The sequence below is a fragment of the Mirounga leonina genome, unplaced genomic scaffold, assembly GCF_011800145.1.
Source record: "Mirounga leonina isolate KUSES-001 unplaced genomic scaffold, KU_Mleo_1.0 Mir_201, whole genome shotgun sequence".
Taxonomy (NCBI): domain Eukaryota; kingdom Metazoa; phylum Chordata; class Mammalia; order Carnivora; family Phocidae; genus Mirounga; species Mirounga leonina.
In genome coordinates, this window is record NW_023270504.1 from 18,607,013 (window position 1) to 18,630,186 (window position 23,174).

A 23,174-nucleotide genomic window follows, 5' to 3' on the forward strand; every position below is an offset into this window, starting at 1 on the left:
TCCAGATCCTGTGCAGGATTTATACTTGGGTTTTGCTGTGCCCATCTGCCACGGGCTGCCTGGACCATTGGATTTTTAAGTGGGTCATCTTCAGTCCCCTCATGGTGGCAGGAGGGAGCAGAGCCCTCATATGAGGCGAGGAGAAAGAGCTATCCTAGACATTAACAGCCGGGGGTGTGGCCATCTTCCCAAAGCCCTGTTTTCATAACGTGACTATGTCCTGGTCTCCACTCCACTCCCTGACTCCTCTTGCTGCCTTCTAAGACCCATCTCCAGCACTGTTTTCCACTGGTCCCCATCTGCACTCTCCTTTTCTTCTGGGGCCCCCACAGCCTCACTCATACTATCCTCCTGGCTTTATATGCCCTACATTCGCCCTATTGCTATGAGAATTAAATAACAAAAGGGGGGTATAAAGTGTTTGGTATTACAGCTGGCACATGGCTACATTCAGTGTTAATTGCTGTTAAATCCATCACCAGCCCCACCTCTTCTATTAATTTTCTCTGACTGGTCTTATTGCATTGACTTCTCCCATTTGACTAGACCTACTGCCAACCTTATTTAGATCTCTTACTGAACAAAGTATCAGAATAAGTGTTCTTGAATCAACCCTCCCTCCCCCAAAAAAGGCAAGGGATAAAATGCTCCCTAGTCAAAAGACACATCTCTGAGGCGGCTATAGAAATACAAAGACTATTTTGTTCTCTGCCTTGAAAAACATTCTTATTTGGACGTTCGGAAGAACAACAACTTCTGTTGTTGATGTGCTTTACTTTTTTAAAGGTATTAAAATTATTACATTTGACAATTATGGTTTTAATCCCATTTTATCTATGAAGGCACCAAGTTAGAGAAATTCAAATGGCTTGTGCAAGAACCCACAGAAAGTCACTCATCCTGTAACCAGCAGTGTAACTAGCAATTGAGTTTCCAGACTTTCTGTGTAGGGGCTTGGCCAAATGAAGGATGCCTCTGCTTAGGAATCAAACATCTGTCCTGAATATTTTTTATTGGAAGGAAACAAAATGGAAGAGAAAGAGCTTGGTCAAATGGTTGTGCTGTCTTTTTATTCCCTTCCAAGAAATAGTATCTAGCAATACCCAGGGATATCATCCTCAATGCTCTTGCCCTTATCTGATCCATTATCCAAAGATCCTAGACCCTGATGGACACAGTTCACTTTGGCTCTGGGGTCCAACCACAGAGGTACCAGTGTGCACATTGGCAGCAAACAGAATCAGCACCTTGGGAACGTGAAGGAACAGATATCATACTGTCTGTACCTCTGCTTTCCTAAAACTCTCCAGACAGTAGAAGAAACTTGCTGGGACTACAAGCATGAAAGAGGAGGGCCATGGACGGAATGAAAATGTCGTAAAACTGGATTGTGGGATGGTTGCACAAATATATATGCTTACTAAAAATCATTGAATCGTACACTTAAAATGGGTGATATTTATGGAGGGTAAATTATACCTCAATAAAGCTGTTGAGAGAGACAAGTAGACAGAAACAAGAGACAGAGACAGAGGAAAGAAGTGACGAGGAGTAATATAAGAACTCAGAACTCAAATATTCGTAGGCCTGAAGATGAATATCCATTTTTTTCCCAGGATCAACTGGCAAAAAGTAAACCTCATGGCTACAAACTACTGAAAAATAACACATTTTCTCTTTTCCCTCATTTCTGGAAACAGACATAAATGTGACTGTGAATGCCAGCTTTATCTCTTCGGATAGTGTGATTTATAAGTCAAATGACTGCCGGAGTAGCACTTGTGAAGGCCTCGACCTACTCCGGGAAATTTCAGTAAGTAAATGCTTTTGTAGGTAGAGCTCACACTTCTTAGCAAGGTCTCAGTGTGAAACTTGAGGACCTGTCCATGACCATCTCGTATGTCACCTCTAGTCACATAGCTGAGTGCTTTGCAGAGAGGGTAATCTGACTTCAGCCCCATATATTTTCCAAGTGATGAGGGCCTTCTGGGAATCCAGGAAAGTGAGGAGAACCCTCTATGTTCTATTTGTACACTTTCAGTGTTACGGAGGGGAATTCTTTTTGTTTTAAATTGTCTTCAAAACCTTTTTTTTAAAATATTTTTATTTTTTATTATTTTTAAAAGATTTATTTATTTTATTATTATTTTTTTATTATGTTATGTTAGTCACCATACAGCACATCATTAGTTTTTGATGTAGTGTTCCATGACTTCAAAACTTTTTCTTCAAAACTTTTAAAAATTTAAATGTTGGCATTAACTGGTTTTCTTTTGTGCCCCTCGGGAAGTACCTGAGGTATTCCAAAGCCCTACACCAGAGGTCTCTGTTTCAAGTCGTCACCCTATATGGGGCCACAGGTTAATGGCTTCAGGGCTGAATCTGAAACCTAAATTTTAAAGTAGTAACTGTAATGTTAAAGGATAGAAATGGGAAGGGAGAGCTTCTTGCCTACTCCCTCCTCCCAACTCCCAACCCCAGCCAGGGCTTTCTGGAGTGAAAGAATGTTCCAAGCTCTCTAGAGGCAGGTAGATGTGCAAGAAGCCTTTTTACCACCGAAACCCAAAAAAAGGCTCTCCTAGAAGCAGAATTCTAGGCGTAGAACCACGACTTGAAAGCCTTAATCAATAGCATCACCCGGACCAGACAAGTCAGCTCATATCAGGAAGAATGACTGATTACTGCAGTCATTCTCAGTCTTGGGAGGGCCAAGAGTGAGCAAGGGGAGTTTAACAGACTCTACTTTATGATGCCAGGAGTGTGTACTTCGTCCCTCCACCTCTACAGACAGAGGTATACCCTGGTTTTCTAAAGCCAGGGATGGGATGTTCCTAATCACGTTCTTTTTGAGAAACAGTACGAGACACCATCTATAATCACCTGGATGGTCACATTGCACTTCGTTCTCTTTAGCCCTGTTTTGTAGCTCTCCTTAAAACTGCAACATGCCCTCTTCCCCCAAAGCACCTCCAAGTCTAGTCTCCCCACAGTTTGGCCCACAGGTATTGCTCACATTACAGTCTGTCAGTCCTTCTTCCCCCACTCTGCATCCTCCTTTTGACAAAGAATCCAAGTTCACCCTCAGCAGAATCTCCTTCTCTCCCCCTGCAACATCGTCACTTTCTCAGACTTCTTTATCCCTTAGCGCCCCTTGCCCAGCCCAAGGAACATGTTTTGCTCCTTTCTTGAGAAGCCCACCTTCAAATTTTCTAGGACCCTTTTCCCTTGCCACTTCTTTCCTGTCCATTTATTCATTGTTTTCATTTTATTTTTAATTTTTTAAAGCTTCTATTTATTTGGGAGAGAGAGTGAGAGAGGCCCCCCACTGAGCAGGAAGCTTGATGTGGGACTTGATCCCAGAACCCCGGGATCATGACCTGAGTCAAAGGCAGATGCTTAACCAACTGAGCCATCCAGGCGCCCCCATTGTTTTCATTTTAGAGATTCATTTTTCTTTCCTTTTTTTTTCCTACAGAAAAAAAAACAAATGGGTTGTGTCCTCGTGGGACCCTCATGTACATACTCCACCTTCCAGATGTAGTAAGTAATTTGGTTTGTTGTTGCTTTAATGCCACCGTAAGTTGAAGTCAGGGCATGATACCACTATTTAAATGATTTACCAAACAGCGGTCTAGTCAAGGTAACCCAGTCAGGGGTGTTGGGGCCCTCGTATTGTGCTCCTTCTCCATAAGTGTCATTCTCATATCCAGGGAGCTCAACCCTTGCTTACCGTGGGGTGAATGACCATAGCTGTTCAGGGGTTATTAACATCTGAGCCTGAGAGGCAACACGGGATAGGTAAAAAGTTCGAGTCCTGGCAGGAGACAGAGAAGACAATGAACTTGGGTAATCTGAGGAGTTTAATAAAGGAAATCTTCACTAAAGTATGAGCAGAGTATATGGAAACACACAGGAAAGCTACAGCACTCAGGGGATAGGCAGGGCTCTGTTCTATTCCTTAGGTCTGAGGAATAAGCAAAGTAGCAAGGTACTTACTTCACAGCATTGAGGATTATATAATTAACATATGAAAGTACCTTGCCCAGTGCCCTTATCAGCTTAGGAAAAAAACGCTTCCAATACATTCCACAGTAAAAATATTTCTCTGCCTTTGGGAAAATCACCCTCATCCCTTCCATTCATTTCACTCTGTAATTCTCATCACCACAAAACATTTTGTTCTGCCAGATCACACCTTCCCCAAATCAAAATCCCTCTTCCATGCCTTTCTTTCATTTGCTCAGTCTTCCCCTGAATCAAGGATCACCTTTGACTACACAGAGAAAACTATGCTGCTCTTGCAATAGATTTTGGAAAAGATAAAATTAGATTTCTGAAATTTCTGTTGCAAAATCTGCTTCTGGCACCTCCTCCCAGCTGTACAAACACACTCAGGTGTTCAGACCCACTAGGTGGCACGGACACACCACAGAAGCACTTTCTCAGCTCATCTTCTAAACCAAAATACAGGCAAATTCAGACTCTTACTCCTCCTTGCACTCATTCCCAATTGTTGTCTTTTTTGACCACTTATTGATTTGCTGTAGAATCGGAAGGTGCTCGGAGGGAAAGGAGGAGCAGGAAAATTGATCCACTATTTGTGAGGACCTTCCATGTGCAGAGAAGTATTTTGGTTTTGTCAGAGTAGAGAGCATTAAGTAAAACACAGCCCCTACCCAGTGAAATAGAGGTGACAAGAGTCCTGGGGACCAGTACAAGACAGAGTACAACACACTCCGTTGAAGAAACACAAGCTGCTGTGGGGTGCACAGAAGGAAAGGGCCCCCACTGGTTGGGAGAGTAGAGCTCAGGAGGGGAAGAAGGACTTCATGTACGAGATGGTATATGAGTTGAGTGTTGAAGAACAGGTGAAATGTTGGGCGCCTGGGTGGCTCAGTTGGTTAAGCGACTGCCTTCGTCTCAGGTCATGATCCTGGAGTCCCAGGATCGAGTCCCACATCGGGCTCCCTGCTCATCAGGGAGTCTGCCTCTCTCTCTGACCCTCCCCACTCTCATGCTCTCTCTCTATCTCATTCTCTCTCTCAAATAAATAAATAAAATCTTTAAAAAAAAAAAAAAAAAAAGAACAGGTGAAATGTTAATGGGTAGAGATGAGGGCTTAAGCATCCCAGCAGGCAGAGGGAGAAGCATGTATAAAAGCAAAGAAGCAGGGGCGCCTGGGTGGCTCAGTCGTTAAGCATCTGCCTTCGGCTCAGGTCATGATCTCAGGGTCCTGGGATCGAGCCCCACATCGGGCTCCCTGCTCCTCGGGAAGCCTGCCTCTCCCTCTCCCACTCCCCCTGCTTATGTTCCTTCTCTCGCTTTGTCTCTCTCTGTCAAATAAATAAATAAAATCTTTATTAAAAAAAACAAAGAAGCAGAGAAGTGTAGAAATTTTGTGAAAGTCTGTATTAGCTGGAGTGCAGGAGATGAGCAGGGGAATAAGAGAGAGAAAACTGGAAATATGAAGTAGGGCTGTATTTGGGAGGTCATGAGTTCAGGTGAGGGAAGTGTATTTAATTAGATTTGCATCGGGAGCAATTAAGATTATGCAGAGAAGTGCCATGAGAAGCGGCTCAACTTGGGGAAGAATAAGTGTCAACACTGTACAGGAAGGACTGGAGCCCACAGGAGACACAGATGGAGAACATCATCAGGGGAGGAGGAGAGCTGAACTAGCATGCAAGCAGTCGACGTGGAAAAGAAGGATAGCCTTTAAAGATATTTAAGGGTAGAATCAATAGCATTTGATAACTGGATGTTGGAGTGAGGGATGGAAAGCAGACAAAAAACACTAAAAGAAATAGGGAAATAAGAATAAGGAACAATTTTGAGAAATAAAAATAAAAGATACATTTGACCATGAACATGGGGAGTCGGAGATGCAAGCAGGACACTTAGTGAAACCCTTCAGTGTAGAGCTCAAGATAGAAAAGGGGGTGCTGCTTTGCTTCCTTTATCAAGTGCGCATTGAGGGCCTACCTATGACCCCAAAGGACTGGAGATATGGAGGTGAACAAGCGAGCCATGATCCCTGCCTTCATGGAGCTTGCAGTCTAGTGGAAGAGACAGATATTAAACACATACCCACTTCAGGTATCAATGAGAAGTTCTCATGGATAAAGGGATATTTAATACAGAATCTGATGGATGAGTAAGAGCCGGCCCGGCAAAAAGGCAAGGGGAAAAGCATTTCTGGCATATGTCAAGGCCCCGATGGAGAATAAAATTGAAATGTTTAAGGAACCACAAGAAGATCCATGTGCTAAACAGGGAAGGAAAATTGTAAAATCATCAGGTGATGTGTATCTCAAAGTAGTACATAGAAGAGTCAGAAGTAAGGCAGTGCACTGAGGGAAGAGTATGGAGGACATCTTTTGGGCATTACAACATCTGTGGTAGTTGTGGTGGCCATCCTCTGTTTCCTTAGCCCTACTCCCCAAAGGCATATGTCCCAGCTTAGATGCTATGACAACTCATTTTAGAATAAATCGAAGTAACCAAGCCACCACGTATACATAAAAATACCCAGAGTATCTTAAAACATAACATATGCTCGATAAATATTGTTTTAAAATTTACCTGTGTGGAAGGGACACCTATTTAAGGTAGAAACCTGCTTGAACGGCCCTATTTCATGCTTACCATTTATTACCAACCACAGGCTGAAACAGGTTAAAGAGGAATCGTATTTGTGCTACTTAAATTAATCCTGACATTGGTTTCTTTCTCACCTCTTGGCATAGCCTTGACACAGATTTGAACTACCCCATGATTTCAGCTGGGAGTTTTGGATTGTCATGTGACTACAAAGAGACTTTAACCAGGTTAATGTCTCCAGCTAGGAAGCTGATGTACTTCTTGGTTAACTTTTGGAAGGTCAATAACTTGCCATTCAAAGATTATTCCTGGAACACTGCATATGTTTTCAAGAACGGCACCGAGACTGAAGACTGTTTCTGGTAAGCAGGAGGCACTTGCCATAGAGAGAAGCCACAGAATCCTGGCAGGTTATAATCAGACGCACCTTCCATCTATAAAAGCACTGGGAATGGACACCAGCCCACTTTCTTACACACATGAAAGCGAAGGGGCCAAAGGAAACAGTATAAATGTAATCGGCATGTATGATAGTTGCAACACTCTGGTTTTCAAAGTACTTTTACATTACTTTTATTGATTCCTTACAGTAAATCCTCTAAAGAAAAGAGAACAAGTACTATGATCTCCATTTTGCAGATAAGGACAATGAAAACCAGTGGTTACTGCTTTCACATTACTGTGCAAGATACAATACCAGAGAATATGCATTCTGCCAACACCTACCACTAGTTAGAAATAATTTTTCTCTCTCAGTTTTTCAGAGGACTAAGTGGGGTGGGAGGAGAACGGGACATTGGTCACCATGGCTAAAATAAAATTACAAGGTTCACACAACTCCAGAAGAGGTAGCAGAGAGAATCTTCTGGTTGGGTTACCGCCTGCACCACCAGGATGCTGCTTAGCTCTGCAGTCTCTTTCCACCCAAGTATGCAAAAGACTCAGGGTACCACTGGAACACACATCTAGGGAATGGCAAGAATCAATCCTAAGGTCTTGTCCTAGAAACTTCGGGGTGAACTTAGAACCCAAAGAAGTCCATTTCACTGGGAGGATAAAAGATTCCTATCAACTCTGAATTTTTTTACTATAGACTCAAAGGTTTCAACTTATCTGTGATAATGGGGTTTATAGAGCAGAGTGGCCTTCCTCCTGCATAGAGCAGGAAGCCATTATAAGGGACCTGCCAAATGTCTACCATTTGTATAGATACATGAAGATTCCCTAAAACTTCTCCTATACTTTTACTAAACTAGATGTCCGCAATCCAGACCACTGATATCATTGTATGTATTATCTGTTGTGTTGATAGTGGAAATGAATTTTAGATGAACAAGTTCCAGGAAAAGATCTGTAAACAAGGAGCAAACAACATGGAAGGCCATGAAGAAACTAAGCTGGTTTCTTAGAGTTTCTCTTTTATCTGCTCTAGGTACCTCAATGCTCTGGAGGCTGGAGTGTCCTATTTTTCTCAGGAACTTAGCTTCAAGGAAACATTGAGGGGAAATGACCAGTTTCAGGGTATCTTAATGAACCAGAACAGGAAAAGCAACGGTAAGGAGACATGGAGATAATTTTTTGCCAACTTCTTCCTCACAACTACCATGTTTTTATGAGTTGTTTTGACAGATCTACCACCACAGAGCTGTCATCATTGCCTCCGTGTATTTTGTTCACTTGGGGAGATCTAGAGTTGCATGCAACTCCATCAGATTGTTCTTCCTGTTGATTAAAACCCTATCCTATGAGAGAAAGGAGAAAGGTAATTAAACATAATGTGAAAGTAATGATGAAAACCTAGCCTTCATAAATCAAAATGATATCATGACCCACCATCCATAAACTGCTTTTTAAGTTGACTTCAGCGCAAGCTGTTATTGGATTTGTGACTAATCCTCACACATTCTGAGCCCTGGTCCCATGATGACCAAGAGGATATGTTTATTGATATCTGGCCTCAATTAAAATCACAAGGTTAGCAGATCATCTCACTTTCCTCTGTCCCTGTATCTCACAGGCCCAGTGATCTCCCAGTTATAGGTCAAGTATGGGATAAAATCATCCTTACTATGTCATGAGGTGATTTGTTTCACTTTCCAAGGGTTCTCTTTACAAATAAGAATATATCAGGAGTAAAGGAATCAATAGTGAACCTTTCCTACGAGGGAAGGTGCTTGCTTGGCAGGAATTCCTAGTATGACTCAAATCATCATCTGTCATTATTAAGCATTTCCCATATTAAGAACCTTCCATGTACAAAACATTGCCAAGATGTGGGGAGAAAAAGAAGTATAAGTGTCCCTTAAAAGAAGTATTGATGTCCCTAAGCTGCTTTTGACAATTCAATTGAACAACATAGTATATAAAAAGATCCAATGAAGTGTCCCCCAACTCCTTTTTCTCATAGCATGCATTTGAAAAATCTGGTGGTGAAGAGTAGTAAAGCTCACAGAATCAGATTGGACTCTGCCACTGAAATCCCTAAGACTGAGTTCTGAGTTAAGAGGCTACAAACAAAGCCCAAGGAAAGTTGCTTAGGAACACTACATAAATTCTCACATTCACTTGACTATATCTTTTTCAACCACTTCACAATTGGTAAGGTGCACTTCACTTATCAATGAAAATAGTTTTTGTAACTACTCCAACCTGGTAAAATGGAATAAACACTGAACCGGATTCATAAACTTGAAAATTAGGGCTCCGCCATTGACTCGTTTTTAACCTTTGACATCTTGGCTTCCGGTCTCCTTAACTCAATAAAATTAAGGGAATGGACCAGAAGATTCTCTTTAAGATCCTACACAGCTCTACTCTGACTCTACACCTGTAAACAAAACTAAACTAAACTAAACTAAAAGCAGAAGACAGAGTAATTGAAGAATTGACGTTCATCTTAAAACATAAATGTAGCATGGACACACTGGGTTCATATTCAGGTACCTGGTTCCCACCTGTTTTTATGTAGACCGTTGTGTATTTCCCTCCTTGTCTTGTTCTCTCTCCTCCAGTGATTGTTATGTGTGGTACACCAAGCGTCATCGGCAACCTCAAGGGGGACAGGGCAGTGGCTGAAGACATTGTGATTATTCTAGTGGATCTATTCAAGTATGTACAATATTTGAAAGAACTCTCCTCTTTTCAGAAAAGAAAGACTCCCAGGATTTCCAGAAGATGCATTCTCTTTTCTCTTGCTTCGCACAGACTCACATAGGGTTCAGTATGATAATATTTTAATCAATGTTTTATTCTTTCATCACACCCTCATTTTTATTTAATTAATTGTAGCCTTAGCAGACATGCCTACCTTTGACATCATTATCAGGTCTAAAACAGAATTGTTATGACCCATTAAACCCACATGTCCATCCATCTACAGGGACTCTGGTCTCCAGCCTGATTTTAAGGTATTTTTCTAGGCAGTGATAAATCAACTAACAACCCAACAGCATTATTTTTGAGACTGTGGGCCATATCTGTGCCTTCTATCGCTAATGGCCTTTGATCCAAGATGATTTTTCCTTTGCCACCTTTGGTAAGAAGAAAGTTCTAGTTAAGTGAGTTTGTTTTTTGGCCCTCTGTGGTACAACCACAGTGGTGATTTTATCCTCTGTAATTCTCTGGAACTAAGGAGAGAAAATTCTGGAGAATACAAACTCCTTCCCTTCTTTCCTTCCTTCCTCCCTCCCTCCCTCCCTTCCTTCCTTCCTTCCTTCCTCTCTCTCTTTCTTTCCTTATAATTCAATTTTTATTTTTTTAAATTAGAGTATAATTAACAGTGTTAAATTTTACCACTCATCTTCTAATATGGTTGGAGACCCCACAAACCATACCAAGCTAGTATCTGAGTCAGAGTAAGCGTATAGAAGGTGTCGCTGATGCACCTGTGCCCCTTGCCCCATCAGCTAGATCATACGACCTCAATTATCTGACTACATCATTAATCATTACCCGTCTGTACTCAGACGGGATACTGTTACTGCACTGATATCTCCCATACGTGCCTAGTCATTTCACCCACCCTCTATGTACTTGTCACAGTGTTAAGAGGAATAAAGCACAGGAACTGCAGGCCTATTTGACTAGGCCTTCACGTAGATAATCTAATCAATCAACTTAGCCTTTTAGCTGTAAAATACAGGAAAGAGGACAAAGTTCTCAATATTTCATTCCTACAACCGCATTGACAGCTGTGTAGCCAGGTTGGTGTAATCTTACTTTTAGCAAATCCTCAACCAACTGCCAAAGTGTTAGCATTCCTTTGTCACTGTTCTCAAAGGACACCTGGCTATGTTTGGGGAAGATCATGAGATTCATTTGAAAGTTGACATTAACTGGGTTTCAAGTTCTAGTTCTGACACTTCGGTTCATTTGACTTTTTTTTTTTTTTTGACAGTTGATTAATTTCTTTTATTTCTTGGGTTTCCCAAATCACACCTTCTCAGTTAAACAGTTTTTTAAAAAGCTATTCATCTGGGGTTCATTTGACTCTTGGGTGTTACTTAGAATCTTGAGATTAAAACTTCTCTTTTGTAAAATGAGAATAAAGAGGCCCACTTCATAGGAGTGCTTTTAGGATTAGATGTGATAATATGAGCAAACTATTCAACCTAGTCCTCAGGGCATAGATGTGTTCACCTACTGTTTGAATAGTAAATGATGGTTATCCTAGTGATAGCAGTTCAAACATGTTAAATTCGTTGCATTTTAAAACACTCAAATGATTTGGAAGTTTAGAAACTCTATGACTTGCGGCACAATCTTAGACGGTATTGAAGGTCCACAATGGGCCAACTCTCACCTAGGATTGAGGATACACAATGAATACACTAATGTCAAGGAGCTTACAGTGTTAGAGAAAATGTTTAGTCTTTTCATACTTAGTTTCACCATAAATTTAATTAATAAAATTTCTCTGTATCCTATCCCAATATATCCAAACTATTATGAGCTCATAAAGAAAAGAAAGTTTCCACGTATAAACAAAAAGTCAGTAAGCCTTGAAAGCAAGCATTAGCTCACATGTCCAGAGCCCAAAAAAACCTCCCTCAAAGAAGTCTCTGTGATCTGATCTTCCTTTCCGCTCATGGATGTGAACCATAGCCCTCTTACTCAACTTAGCATCTTATATGACAATAAACCTATCCGGGGAAGTAGAAGGTTTTCCAGGTTACTGGGAAAAAAAAAAAAAAAGATGTTTTCAACTATTTCAACACCTAGAAGGTGTTGCTGGTGCACCTGTGCCCCTTACCCCATCAGCTAGATCATACGACCTCAACTATCTGACTACATCATTAATCATTACCCGTCTGTACTTAGACGGGATACTGTTACTGCACTGATATCTCCCATATTTGCCTAGTCATTTCACCCACACTCTGTGAGGTTTGTGGGAATTGCAGAAGCTCCATATGATTTTTGGAGGAATAAATTTTCATGAGGAATTTGTGCTTTTATTACAGTAACCACTACTTCATGGAAAATGTCACAGCCCCTGACTATATGAAAAATGTCCTCGTGCTGACATTGCCTCCTGGGAATTCCACCTCCATTAGCTCTTTCTCCAAGGGTTTATCAGAGGTAAGTTTCATGGTTATGTACTACTCTTTTTTTTGTCAAGGGTAAGATACTATTCTCCTATGTAGGACCCAAATTCTAAAACAACAATTGTTTTTTTTACTCCCATTCACTAAACAAATGTTAACTGAGACCAACTATGTGCAAGATTACTGATATTAAAATTCTTACTATAGGTCACTGTGCTGGGCTCTGGACCAACACAGCAATGCACGCTCTGTTACATCGGAATGGAAGTGACAATAGGGGAAGACAGGAAGAAGCCCCGCTAATTTAGGGAGGGTAGAAACTAAACAATGTAAAAAAAAATGAAGTTCCTTACACCTTAAAGCAACTTTCTGCTGTCACAGATATCAAAATTCTACCTTTAAAGATATATATTCCTAGGTTAAGACAATTGTCCCCTATTATAATTAAGTTGACCATTGTTTAAATTTGTCCACGAGAGTCTTAGCATCATATCTGGTTTAGCATTTATCCCAGAAAAAAGAACCTCTAACTGGACATTAAATCCTGGCCACCTTATTATAATGCAGGGACCCCTGACCCTAACACCACCTTGGGCTTTGTCAGTCACTGCACCTTAGGGTGACTAAATTCATCAGATGTATTCTGCCCTCAGAGTCAGTTGAGAGCCAGGTTTGGACTGGGAAGAGGAGGGAAGGAGCAGTCCTGAGACCATGAACAACCTTGGGATGGCAAGCCAGGCCCAAAGAGCTATAAGGGAAGTTGGGTACTTTGGGGAGTATCACAGTTTTTTCCCAGACTAGCAGTTCTAAACCCTCTGTTTTACAACCCTGCCAAAATTAGGAGCTGTAACCACTTTTGGGGTTGGGACTTAACTGGATTCTTTTGGTTTCATGAAATGATGATTTCAGCAAAAGACACTGAAACCAATGAGAGGCGTTTTCTTTTTTCTTTTTATATTTCTAGCAAATATACTTCTGGATGTAATATTCAGATATCACTCACCCAGCTGCTAGGCTCTGGCAAAAGTGTGATTCTTCACAGGTGGACGTTCTAAAATGCCCAAGCTGACAGAATTTACTTGGTCTCAGGGGGCATAAGACTTTTAATCCGCAGCCCAACTCTGTGAAGACCACCATGCAAGACGGTCAAGAACCGTCTTCAAAGCAAGTTCAATGGTATCATCCAATCAACTCTCTTCCTGCCCTATTCAGGGTGCTGAAGGGAAGAGAGTTGTTTTTACTGTTGTTCTCTTTTACTCTTTGTGAAAACATTACACTACAAGCAAACATTTTTTTCTATATAAAATCTCACAAGAATTATGACAATGCTGCATGCTGTTCTTCCTGATTGAAATAATAGATTTCGCCATCATGGGAAGAAAGTATAATTGCTTTTAGTTACTTCCCTAAGGGTAGTGTTCCAGGTTTATTGATTGCCAAGGAAAGGCAGAATTTTGACACAAGGCTAATAAAAGAGCCCTGACTCAAGGACATATTTTCCAAAAGACTTCTTTAATACCATCCCTACAATTCTCCTAACATCCCTTTACCTTTCCAGTTACTCTGCAGACCCCAAGAATGTTTTGCTCCAGGCTCAAGACCAGAATCTCTTTTTGGGAACTCATTTTAAGATTTTTCTTTCTCATTCAGGCAAAAAATAACTTTGCTCTTGCCTACTTGGATGGAATCTTGCTCTTTGGACACATACTGAAGAAATTTCTTGAAAATGGAGAAGCTGTTACCACCCCCAAATTTGCTCAGGCCTTCAGGAACCTCACTTTTGAAGGTACTGGTTTCCTAAGAGCAAACAACAACAGCAACAAAACTTAACTAACACTTTCTACAGAAAGCTAAAGACATTCAGGCTTTGTGGATGGACTTTGGGAAGCAAAGAGGGGGGTTGGCCATAGATAGATCCACAGCTAAATATCTTCAAACTTACTTGGAGGCAAATACCATTGAATACATTTGAGGGTTGCTGTTAGTGATATCTGGATATCGCTACCCAGTTTATGGGTAAAGCATACCCAGTTTATGCTTTAGGATTTCAGAATCTTTCCATATCAAAGAAAGAGCACATGGCTTGGACTTTGTACTTTGGACAAACTCATCACAGGGCATTTAGGGTGGCAATGTCCTGACTGTGCTTGGAGACTAGCAAGAAGAGAAATCTCTGCAGTTTGGTTTTGGTCCTTGCATATCTCCTTTCTATCCTTTAGGGATCTGGGACCCTGTGTTACCCCTCAAACTACCAGAACCTCTCATAACAATATCATCCCAAGGTTCCCAACACATGTTCCTGAGTGTGAAGTATGGTATCTTACTGTAATTTTGATTTGCCTCTCCCTAATGAATAGCAATATCAAGCACCTTTTCATGTGCTTATAGGCTATTTATATATGTTCTTTAGAAAGTGTCTCTTCAAGCCTTTGCCCCTTTTTGAATTGTTTGGATTTTTGTCTGGATATTATTGGCTAATCAGATATATGATTTGCAAATATTTTCTCCTATTTTGTGAGTTGCCTTTTTACTCTGTTGATAATGTCTTTGTGCACAAAGTTTTTAAATCTTCATGAAGTCCAATTTGCCTATTTTTTCACTGGTTGCCTCTACCCTTAGTATCATATCCAAGAAATCACTGCCAAATCCAATATCATAAAGCTTTTGAGCTGTGTTTTCTTCTAAAAGTTTTATACTTGTAGGTTTACATTTAGGTCATGATTGCATTTTGCGCTATGTGGATATTGAATTTTTCCAGCACCATTTGTTAAAGACTCTCTTTTCCCCCAGTGAATGGTCTTGTCAGGCTTAGAGAAAATCGTCTGACCATATATATAGGGTTGATTTCGGGACATCCTATTTTATTCCATTTGCATATACATCTGACTTTATGCCAGTACCATACTGTTTTGATTACTGTAGCTTTTTAGCAAGTTTTGAAATTAAGAAGTGAGTCCTTCAGCTTTGTTCTTCTTTTTCAAGATTGTCTTGGTTATTTTGGGGTTTTTTGAGATTCCATATGAATTTTAAGATGGCTTTTCCTATTTCTGCAAAAAAAAATAATTTTTTTGACAGAGATTGTGTTAAATCTGTGGACTGCTTTGGGTAATATAGATTTCTTGATGATGTTAAGTGTCCCAATACATAAACATGGGAGGTTTCCATTTATTTATATCTTCTCCAATTTCCTGCAGAAAAGCTTTGTAGTTTTTTTTGTACAAGTCTTTCATCTTGGCTAAGTCAGTTCTCAAATCTTTTATTCTTTTTGATGCTATCGTAAATGGAATTGTATTCTTTTTATTGAAATATAGTTGACACACAATGTCACCTTAGTTTCAGCTATATAACGTAGTGATTCCACAGTCTGTACTTTATCCTATGCCTACCACAAGTGTACCTAGCATCTGTCACCATAAAACCCTATTACAGTACCATTGACTATGTTCCCTATACCTTTGACTATACGTTGATTCTATTTCCTCTACCTTTTATCCCCATGACTTATTCATTCCATAAATGGAGACCTGTAACTACCACTGGAATTGTACTCTTAACATCCTTTTCTGAATGTTCATTGTTAGTTTATAGAAATGCAACTGATATTTGAGTGTTGACTTTGTATCCTGCCACTTTGCTGACCTCTTTTTTGGTGGAATCTTGAGAATTTTCAACATGTAAGATCATATCAGCTGTGAATTTTACTTCTTCCTTTCCAATTTGGATACCTTTTATTTTTTTCTTGCCTAAGTGCTCTGGCTAGGTATTCCAGTATTATGTTTAATAAAAGTTCCTTGCCTTGTTCCTGATCTTAGAGGAAAAGCTTTTAGTCTTTCACCATTAAGTATGATGTTTGCTATGGGTTATCCATAGACGGATTTTATTATGTTGAGCTAGTTTCCTTCTGTTCCTAGTTTGTTGTGTTTTATCACGAAAGCATATTGAATTTTGTAAAAAGCTTTCTCTTCATCAAATTGAAAAGATCATGCATTTTTTCCTTCATTCTTTTAATGTGGTATATTATATTTATCAACTTTTATATGTTGAACTATTCTTGCATTCCAGGAATAAATCTCTCTTGGTCATGATGAATACTTCTTTTAATATGCTGCTAAATTCTGTTTGCCAGTATTTTGTTGAAGACTTTCATATCAGTGTTTATTAGGGATATTGATGTGTAGTTTTCTTAGGGTCATTTTCTGGCTTTGGTATCAGAGTAATTCTGGCCATATAGAATGAATTCGGGAATGTTTCCTCCTCTTCAGGTTTTTTTTAAAAGTTTGAGAAGGATTGGTGTTAATTATTCTTTAAATATTTGTAGAGGGGCGCCTGGGTGTTGTAGTCAGTTGAGTGTCCAACTCTTGGTATCAGCTCAGGTTGTGATCTATTCCTCTCTTCCTTACTTCTGTCTTATTATTCTATCCATTATTGAAAGTGGAGTATTGAAATTTTCTTTTTTTTATTTTAAGATTTTATTTATTTCTTTGACAGAGACACAGCGAGAGAAGGAACACAAGCAGGGGGAGTGGGAGAGGGAGAAGCAGGCTTCCCGTGGAGCAGGGAGCCTGATGCGGGGCTCGCCTCGATCCCAGGACCCTGGGGTCATGACCTGAGCCAAAGGCAGACGCTTAAGAACTGAGCCACCCAGGCACCAGGAGTATTGAAATTTTCAACTATTATTGTAGAACTGTCCATTTCTCTGTTCAATTCTATCAATTTTTGCTTCATATATTTTGGTAGTCTGTTACTAGGTGCATAAATGTTTATAATTGTTATATCTTCTTGCTGTATTGAAACTTTTATTAATATATAGTGTCCTTTTTTGTCTCTTGTAAACTTTTTTGATTTAAAATCTATTTTGGAGGTGCCTGGGTGGCTCAGTCAGTTAAGCATCCAACTCTTGATTTCAGCTAAGGTCCTGATCTCATGAGTTGTGAGATCGAGCCCCACGTCAGGCTCCACGCTCAGCAGGGGGTCTGCTTGAAGATTCTTTCCCTCTGCCCCTCCCCCCACTTGCATGCGCACTCTCTCTCTAAAATAAATAAATCTATCTTAAAAAAATAAAGTCTCTTTTGTCTGATATTAGCATATGCAATATACTACTCTCTTTCAGTCACTCTCTTTTAGTTGCTATTTGCATAGAATATCCTTTTCCATCCTTTCTCTTTCAACCTATTTGTGTTTTTAAACCTACAGTGTATCTCTTATAGATATCATATAGAATCATTTTTTTAAAATACAATCTCCTAATCTCTATCCTTGATTGGAGAATTTAATCTATTTTATATTTAAAATAATTACTGATAGGGGAGATTTACTTTTATCATTTTGCTCTTTGTTGTCTATTGTCTTACAGCTTTTTGTCTCTGATTTTCTACATTATTGTCTTCTTTTGTGTGTAGTTGATTTATTTTGTAGTGAAATGTTTGAATTCCCATCTTATTGTTTTGTTTATATTCTTTAACTATTTTCTTTGTAGTTACTATGGATATTATAGTTAACACCCTAAGGTTATTACATTCTAATTTGACTTTATACCAGTTTAACTTCAATAATATCTGAAAACTGTACTCCTTTAATACTTCCATATACACCTCTTTCAGACACTGATGCAAATTGATGCAAAATTACATCTTTATATGTGTGTGTCCAAAAACAAACTAATGATGTTTTAAACATTAGTCTCTTAAATTATGCCAAAAACAAAATGTAAGGTTACAAACCAAAGTTACAATAATACCAGTTTTTAGACTAGTTTTTAAAAACACATTCATCTCTTAAATCATGTAGAAAACAAAAATTGGAATTACACGCCATTGTTATATTAATGTTAGATGTTATAACTGCCCATGTATTTGCCTTTACTGAGATCTTTATTTCTTCATAGGGCTTCAAGTTATTGTCCCGTGTCCTTTCACTTCAACCTATAGGACTACCTTTAGCATTTCTTGCAGGGCAAGTTCTGGTGGTTACAAACTCAGCTTTTGTTTATCTTGGAATGTCTTACTTTCCCCCTCACTTTTGACAGACAGGTTCACTGGATAAAGAATTCTTGGATGAGATGTGCCTGGGTGGCTCAGTTAGTTAAGCGACTGCCTTCGGCTCAGGTCATGATCCTGGAGTCCCGGGATCGAGTCCCGCATCGGGCTCCCTGCTCGGCAGGGAGTCTGCTTCTCCCTCTGACCCTCCTCCCTCTCATGCTCTCTGTCTCTCATTCTCTCTGTCTCAAATAAATAAATAAAATCTAAAAAAAAAAAAAAAAAGAATTCTTGGATGAAAGTGTTCCTTTTGGCATTTTGAGTATATCAGGCCAGTGCCTTCTGGATTCAAAAACTTCTAATGAGAAGCCTGCTAAAAATCTTATTGAGTATCTTTTACATGTGACAAATCACTTCTCTCTTGCTGCTTTCAAAATTCTGTCTTTTTTTTTTTTTTTACTTAAATTCAATTTAATTAGCATATAGTGTATTATTAGTTTCAGAGGTGGAATTCGGTGATTCGTCAGTTGCATACAACACCCAGTGCTAGTTATTTCAAATGCCCTCCTTAATGCCCACCACCCAGTTACCCATCACTCCACCCACCTCCCCTCCAGCAACCCTCAGTGTGTTTCCTATAGTTAAGAGTCTCTTATGGTTTGACTCCTTCTCAGTTTTCATCTTTATTTTTCCTTCCCTTCCCCAATGTTCATCTGTTTTGTTTCTTAAATTCCACATATGAGTGAAATCATATGGTATTTCTCTTTCTCTGACTGACTTATTTCACTTAACATAATACCCTCTAGTTCCACCCACATTGTTGCAAATGGCAAGTTTTCATTCTTTTTGATGTCTGGCTTTTGGCAGTTTGATTAGAATGTGTCTCAGTGTGGATCTCTTTGAATTCATCCTACTGGAGTTTGTTGAACTTCTTGGATACTTATATTCATGTATTTCATCAAATTTGAGAATTTTTGGCCATTATTTCTTCAGATATTCTCTCTACCCCTTTCTCTCTTCTTCTTCCGGGACTTCCACAGTGCATATGGTGGTCTGCTTGATGGTGTTACAGAGGCTCTGTTCACTTCACCTTTTTTTCTGTTCCTCAGACTTGATAATTTCCATTGTCCTATCTTCAAGTTCAGTGATTCTTTCTTCTGCCTGCTCAGATCTGCCTCTGAACCTCCCTAGTGAATTTTTCATTTCAGCTATTGTATTTTTCAGTTCTAGAATTTCCTCTTGGTTTCCTTTTTAGGTTTTCCCTCTCTTTATTGATATTTCCCTTTTGTTCATACATCATTTTCCTTACTTTATCTATCTCTTCTTTTAGTTCTTTGAGCATCTTTAAGACAGCTGTTTTAAAGCCTTTGTCTATTAGATCCACCATCAGTCTTTTTCAGGGATAATTTTTGTTGGTTTATTTCTTTTTTCTTTTGATTGGGTGACACTTTCCTGTTTCCTTGTCTGCCTTGTGATATTTTTGTTGAAAACCAGATATTTGAATTCTAATAATTTGAATCTAATAATCCTATAAATCACATGGTAAATGGGGAATTTTTACTAGTTTAGTACATATTCTTAGCAAAAACTTTTCACTAATAATTAGATTCAATTGGCTGATTTTATTTTCATCCTAACTGCAATGCAAAAATTTTCTCTTCTAACTAAATACTAAATAACATCTCTCTTAAAAATGTCCATCAGAGTGGGCGCCTGGGTGGCTCAGTCGGTTAAGCGACTGCCTTCGGCTCAGGTCATGATCCTGGAGTCCCGGGATCGAGTCCCGCATCGGGTTCCCTGCTCAGCGGGGAGGCTGCTTCTCCCTCTGACCCTCCTCCCTCTCGTGCTCTCTGTCTCTCATTCTCTCTCACACAAATAAATAAATAAAATCTTTAAAAAAAAAAAATGTCCATCAGAGATCTCAGGGCCAAGAGCCAATGGATATTCCCTCTGATTAGCTCATTAAGATAATTTTTCAGTAAAATAGAGCAATTTGAACCTATTTTATACTGTCTGTAAGGATCTAACTGGTTTTTCAGTCAAAAAGTCAAAAATAACCTCCAACTCTTTCTGATTTTGCCCTAGGGCATGCAGGTCCTGTGACTTTGGACGACTGTGGGGATATTGACAACACTATGGTGCTTCTGTATACTTCTGTGGAAACCAACAAAGTATGTCTGACTTCTTATCAGGAACTTGGGGTTAAGTGACTAGGTGAGGAAGGATAACTACAAGGCGAGTGATAGCAAAGGAATTAGAGAAGTTGTGTTTAAAATCTGCAAGTTATTTATTTCAGATTCACAATTATGACCTACTTAGGACTGTATTCTTTAAGCATTTTGACGCATACCTTATTTAGAACGTCCACACTCTATTGGCTGTATATAAAATACCCACCCAGAATACATTGATATAAAGACCAGACTATTGATGGGATACTAACGAGAGGATGACAGTGCTCTCCTAAGAATTGTTTATTCATTTCCACAGCTAAAAATTTCAATGAAACATTCTCTATTCTCTCCATCTGACTCATGAAAATCATTAATTGTGCTATCTTTCTGACACATATAAACAGTCCTATAATGTCATGCTCTTATTCATGTTATGTATCTCTTTTCTCCTCACCTACATATAGGTTCTTTAAAGAAAGGGAGTGGGTCTTACTTCTCTATGCCTCCAGTGCTTAGCTTCTTATATGGCATATAGTTGATGGCTGATCATCATTTAATTTAAAAACAAATCACCTGGGGCGCCTGGGTGGCTCATTCGTTAAGCATCTGCCTTCGGCTCAGGTCATGATCCCAGGGTCCTGGGATCGAGCCCCGCATTGGGCTCCCTGCTCCACGGGAAGCCTGTTTCTCCCTCTTCCTCTCCCCCTGCTTGTGATCCTGCTCTCACTGTGTCTCTCTCTGTCAAATAAATAAATAAAATCTTTAAAAAACAAAACAAAACAAAAAACAAATCACCTGTCTTTATGTCACCCAAAGTAGTGCCTATCACAAACTATGAAAGCCACTGTTCTGCCAACCAAATGGTCAGTAGAAAGTTTCTCTCTTTAAGATGTCATGTCCTGACATAACTAGGAATCTAAGAGAAAAAGTTTTCTTTTTCTTTTCTTTCTCATTTTTTCATGTGATTTTCCAATGTGATCATTATGACATCTTTAAGTCATATATTTAGTGTATATATTAACCCACTTTCTAAAAATATATCTGTAATAAAAATGTGGAAAGCTAGAGGAAAGATGTCCAGATTGAGAAAGTTAAACCAGAAATTTGAGGGCAACATTTCAAAAAAGTACTCCATAGTTTTCAGTTACTATAAAAAACTTGAAGTGTCATCAATGCTCCAGTTATTATAGTAATTATAAAGAGAACTCTACTCCTCTCTAAGTTATTTGTGCTGGGATGATGCTCTTGGAGAGAAGCAAATACATGTGGGAAGATCCTACATCAGCCTCATAACTGCTCTTCAATATGAAAAATGTTCTGTGCACTTATTCTCTCTGAAAGAAAATCTAGCTGAATTTTTCAATAAAGGCAAATCTAGTTGAATTTTTCAATAATCTAATGCCATCAGTTGTGCTGTATAATATGTACATATAGGGAAACCAGGGATTAATTCTCAAAACACAGGGATATAAATAAGTTATTCTATATCCGGAGGAAGTTTCAATAGAGATTCAATGTACTGTCTCCTAATATTAGGATATTTACTACCCTCAATATATGCAATTATAGATCATGCTTTCAAGTTAAAAGTATATTTCTAAAGATGTAAAACTTTTGTCCAGAAAGTTTTGAGGGAATGGTGTTGAATTTAGAAAGATGATCATTATATGCAGCAGTAATATAAGGATATATTAATATATCCTATCAGCAGATTGCTTGAAAAAGAAAACTTTTATCTTAGAAACCTAATTAGTATCATGTACAAGACAGCACATTAGAGCAAAAGGATAGAAGAGATTTGAAAATTATGTAATTGACAGAATTTAAATGTGAATTATTTCAGAGCCCCTTGACATGTATCAAAATGGATAATGAACGGATTTTAGCTGTAGTGCATTTTCTTAAGATATTATCTTCAGGGTGCCTGGGTGGCTCAGTTGGTTAAGCAACTGCCTTCAGCTCAGGTCATGATCCTGGAGTCCCAGGATCGAGTCCCGCATTGGGCTCCCTGCTCAGCAGGGAGTCTGCTTCTCCTTCTGACCCTCCCCCCTCTCATGCTCTCTCTATCTCATTCTCTCTCTCAAATAAATAAATAAAATCTTTAAAAAAAAAAAAAGATATTATCTTCAATAGCAACTTAATATTGTGGAAAACATTGGTACTTCACTTGCCATGTGACTTGGACCTAACCATTTAATTTCTTTTGGTCTCTATTTTAACATTTTTGTAATATGAGAGACTTGAACTGGTTCTCTAAAGACCCGAAGAATCTATGTTGGGTAGGAGTTACCAGTATGAGCATAAAGTACCCTATGGTCATAAAGAAACAAAAATAATTGACCCAGCTGGAGCTTAAATCTACTTTCATGCTGTGAACCAATAAATGGATGCCAACTAGCTAGCTCCTGCCTGCTAAACATTACCTGTTTCACTGAGAATTGTTACTATGAAATTCAGATGTCATGGGCAGGACAATCTCATCAGAAGTCATTCTAAAATGTCTTTTTCTGTTCATCCTTCTTCTTTTTCATGCCCTGACACAGTACACGGTTCTCTTGAGGTATGACACCCATGTAAATAAGACTACCCCAGAGATTAAGAACCCCATGTTCATCTGGATGAACCACAAACTTCCAAGTGATATCCCAGGCCAGGGTAAGAGATCCCTTAATCAGTTTTGTTTTTGTGAACTTGCTTTTCTGGTAAGGTAAGTACATTCAATGGTTTATGCAATTAGCCTGCGTTTTTATGTTTTCATTTGTTTTGTTTGTTGTCTGAATTAGATTTGCCAGGTTTGTAAAATGTGGGCTTTACTTCCCTGCCTAATGAATGATATTATAGTTTTGATTAAACACTGAAAATATCCCTATTCTAATGTA

The 23,174-nt window shown here is 39.1% G+C and overlaps 1 protein-coding gene and 1 long non-coding RNA gene across 2 annotated transcripts in view; one reads left to right on the top strand and one right to left on the bottom strand.

The window, feature by feature from the left end:
* Positions 1–23,174, top strand: part of GUCY2C (guanylate cyclase 2C) — a 123,845-nt gene that overhangs the window by 55,048 nt on the left and 45,623 nt on the right. Inside the window, exons 5-13 of the mRNA XM_035028171.1 lie at positions 1,701–1,813; positions 3,476–3,540; positions 6,747–6,962; positions 8,033–8,154; positions 9,612–9,708; positions 12,063–12,180; positions 13,797–13,932; positions 20,207–20,292; positions 22,839–22,950. Of these exons, the coding sequence (XP_034884062.1) occupies positions 1,701–1,813; positions 3,476–3,540; positions 6,747–6,962; positions 8,033–8,154; positions 9,612–9,708; positions 12,063–12,180; positions 13,797–13,932; positions 20,207–20,292; positions 22,839–22,950 (1,065 nt within the window). The remainder of the gene's footprint in view (positions 1–1,700; positions 1,814–3,475; positions 3,541–6,746; positions 6,963–8,032; positions 8,155–9,611; positions 9,709–12,062; positions 12,181–13,796; positions 13,933–20,206; positions 20,293–22,838; positions 22,951–23,174) is intronic.
* Positions 1–23,174, bottom strand: part of LOC118025635 — a 40,595-nt gene that overhangs the window by 4,823 nt on the left and 12,598 nt on the right. The window lies entirely within an intron of this gene.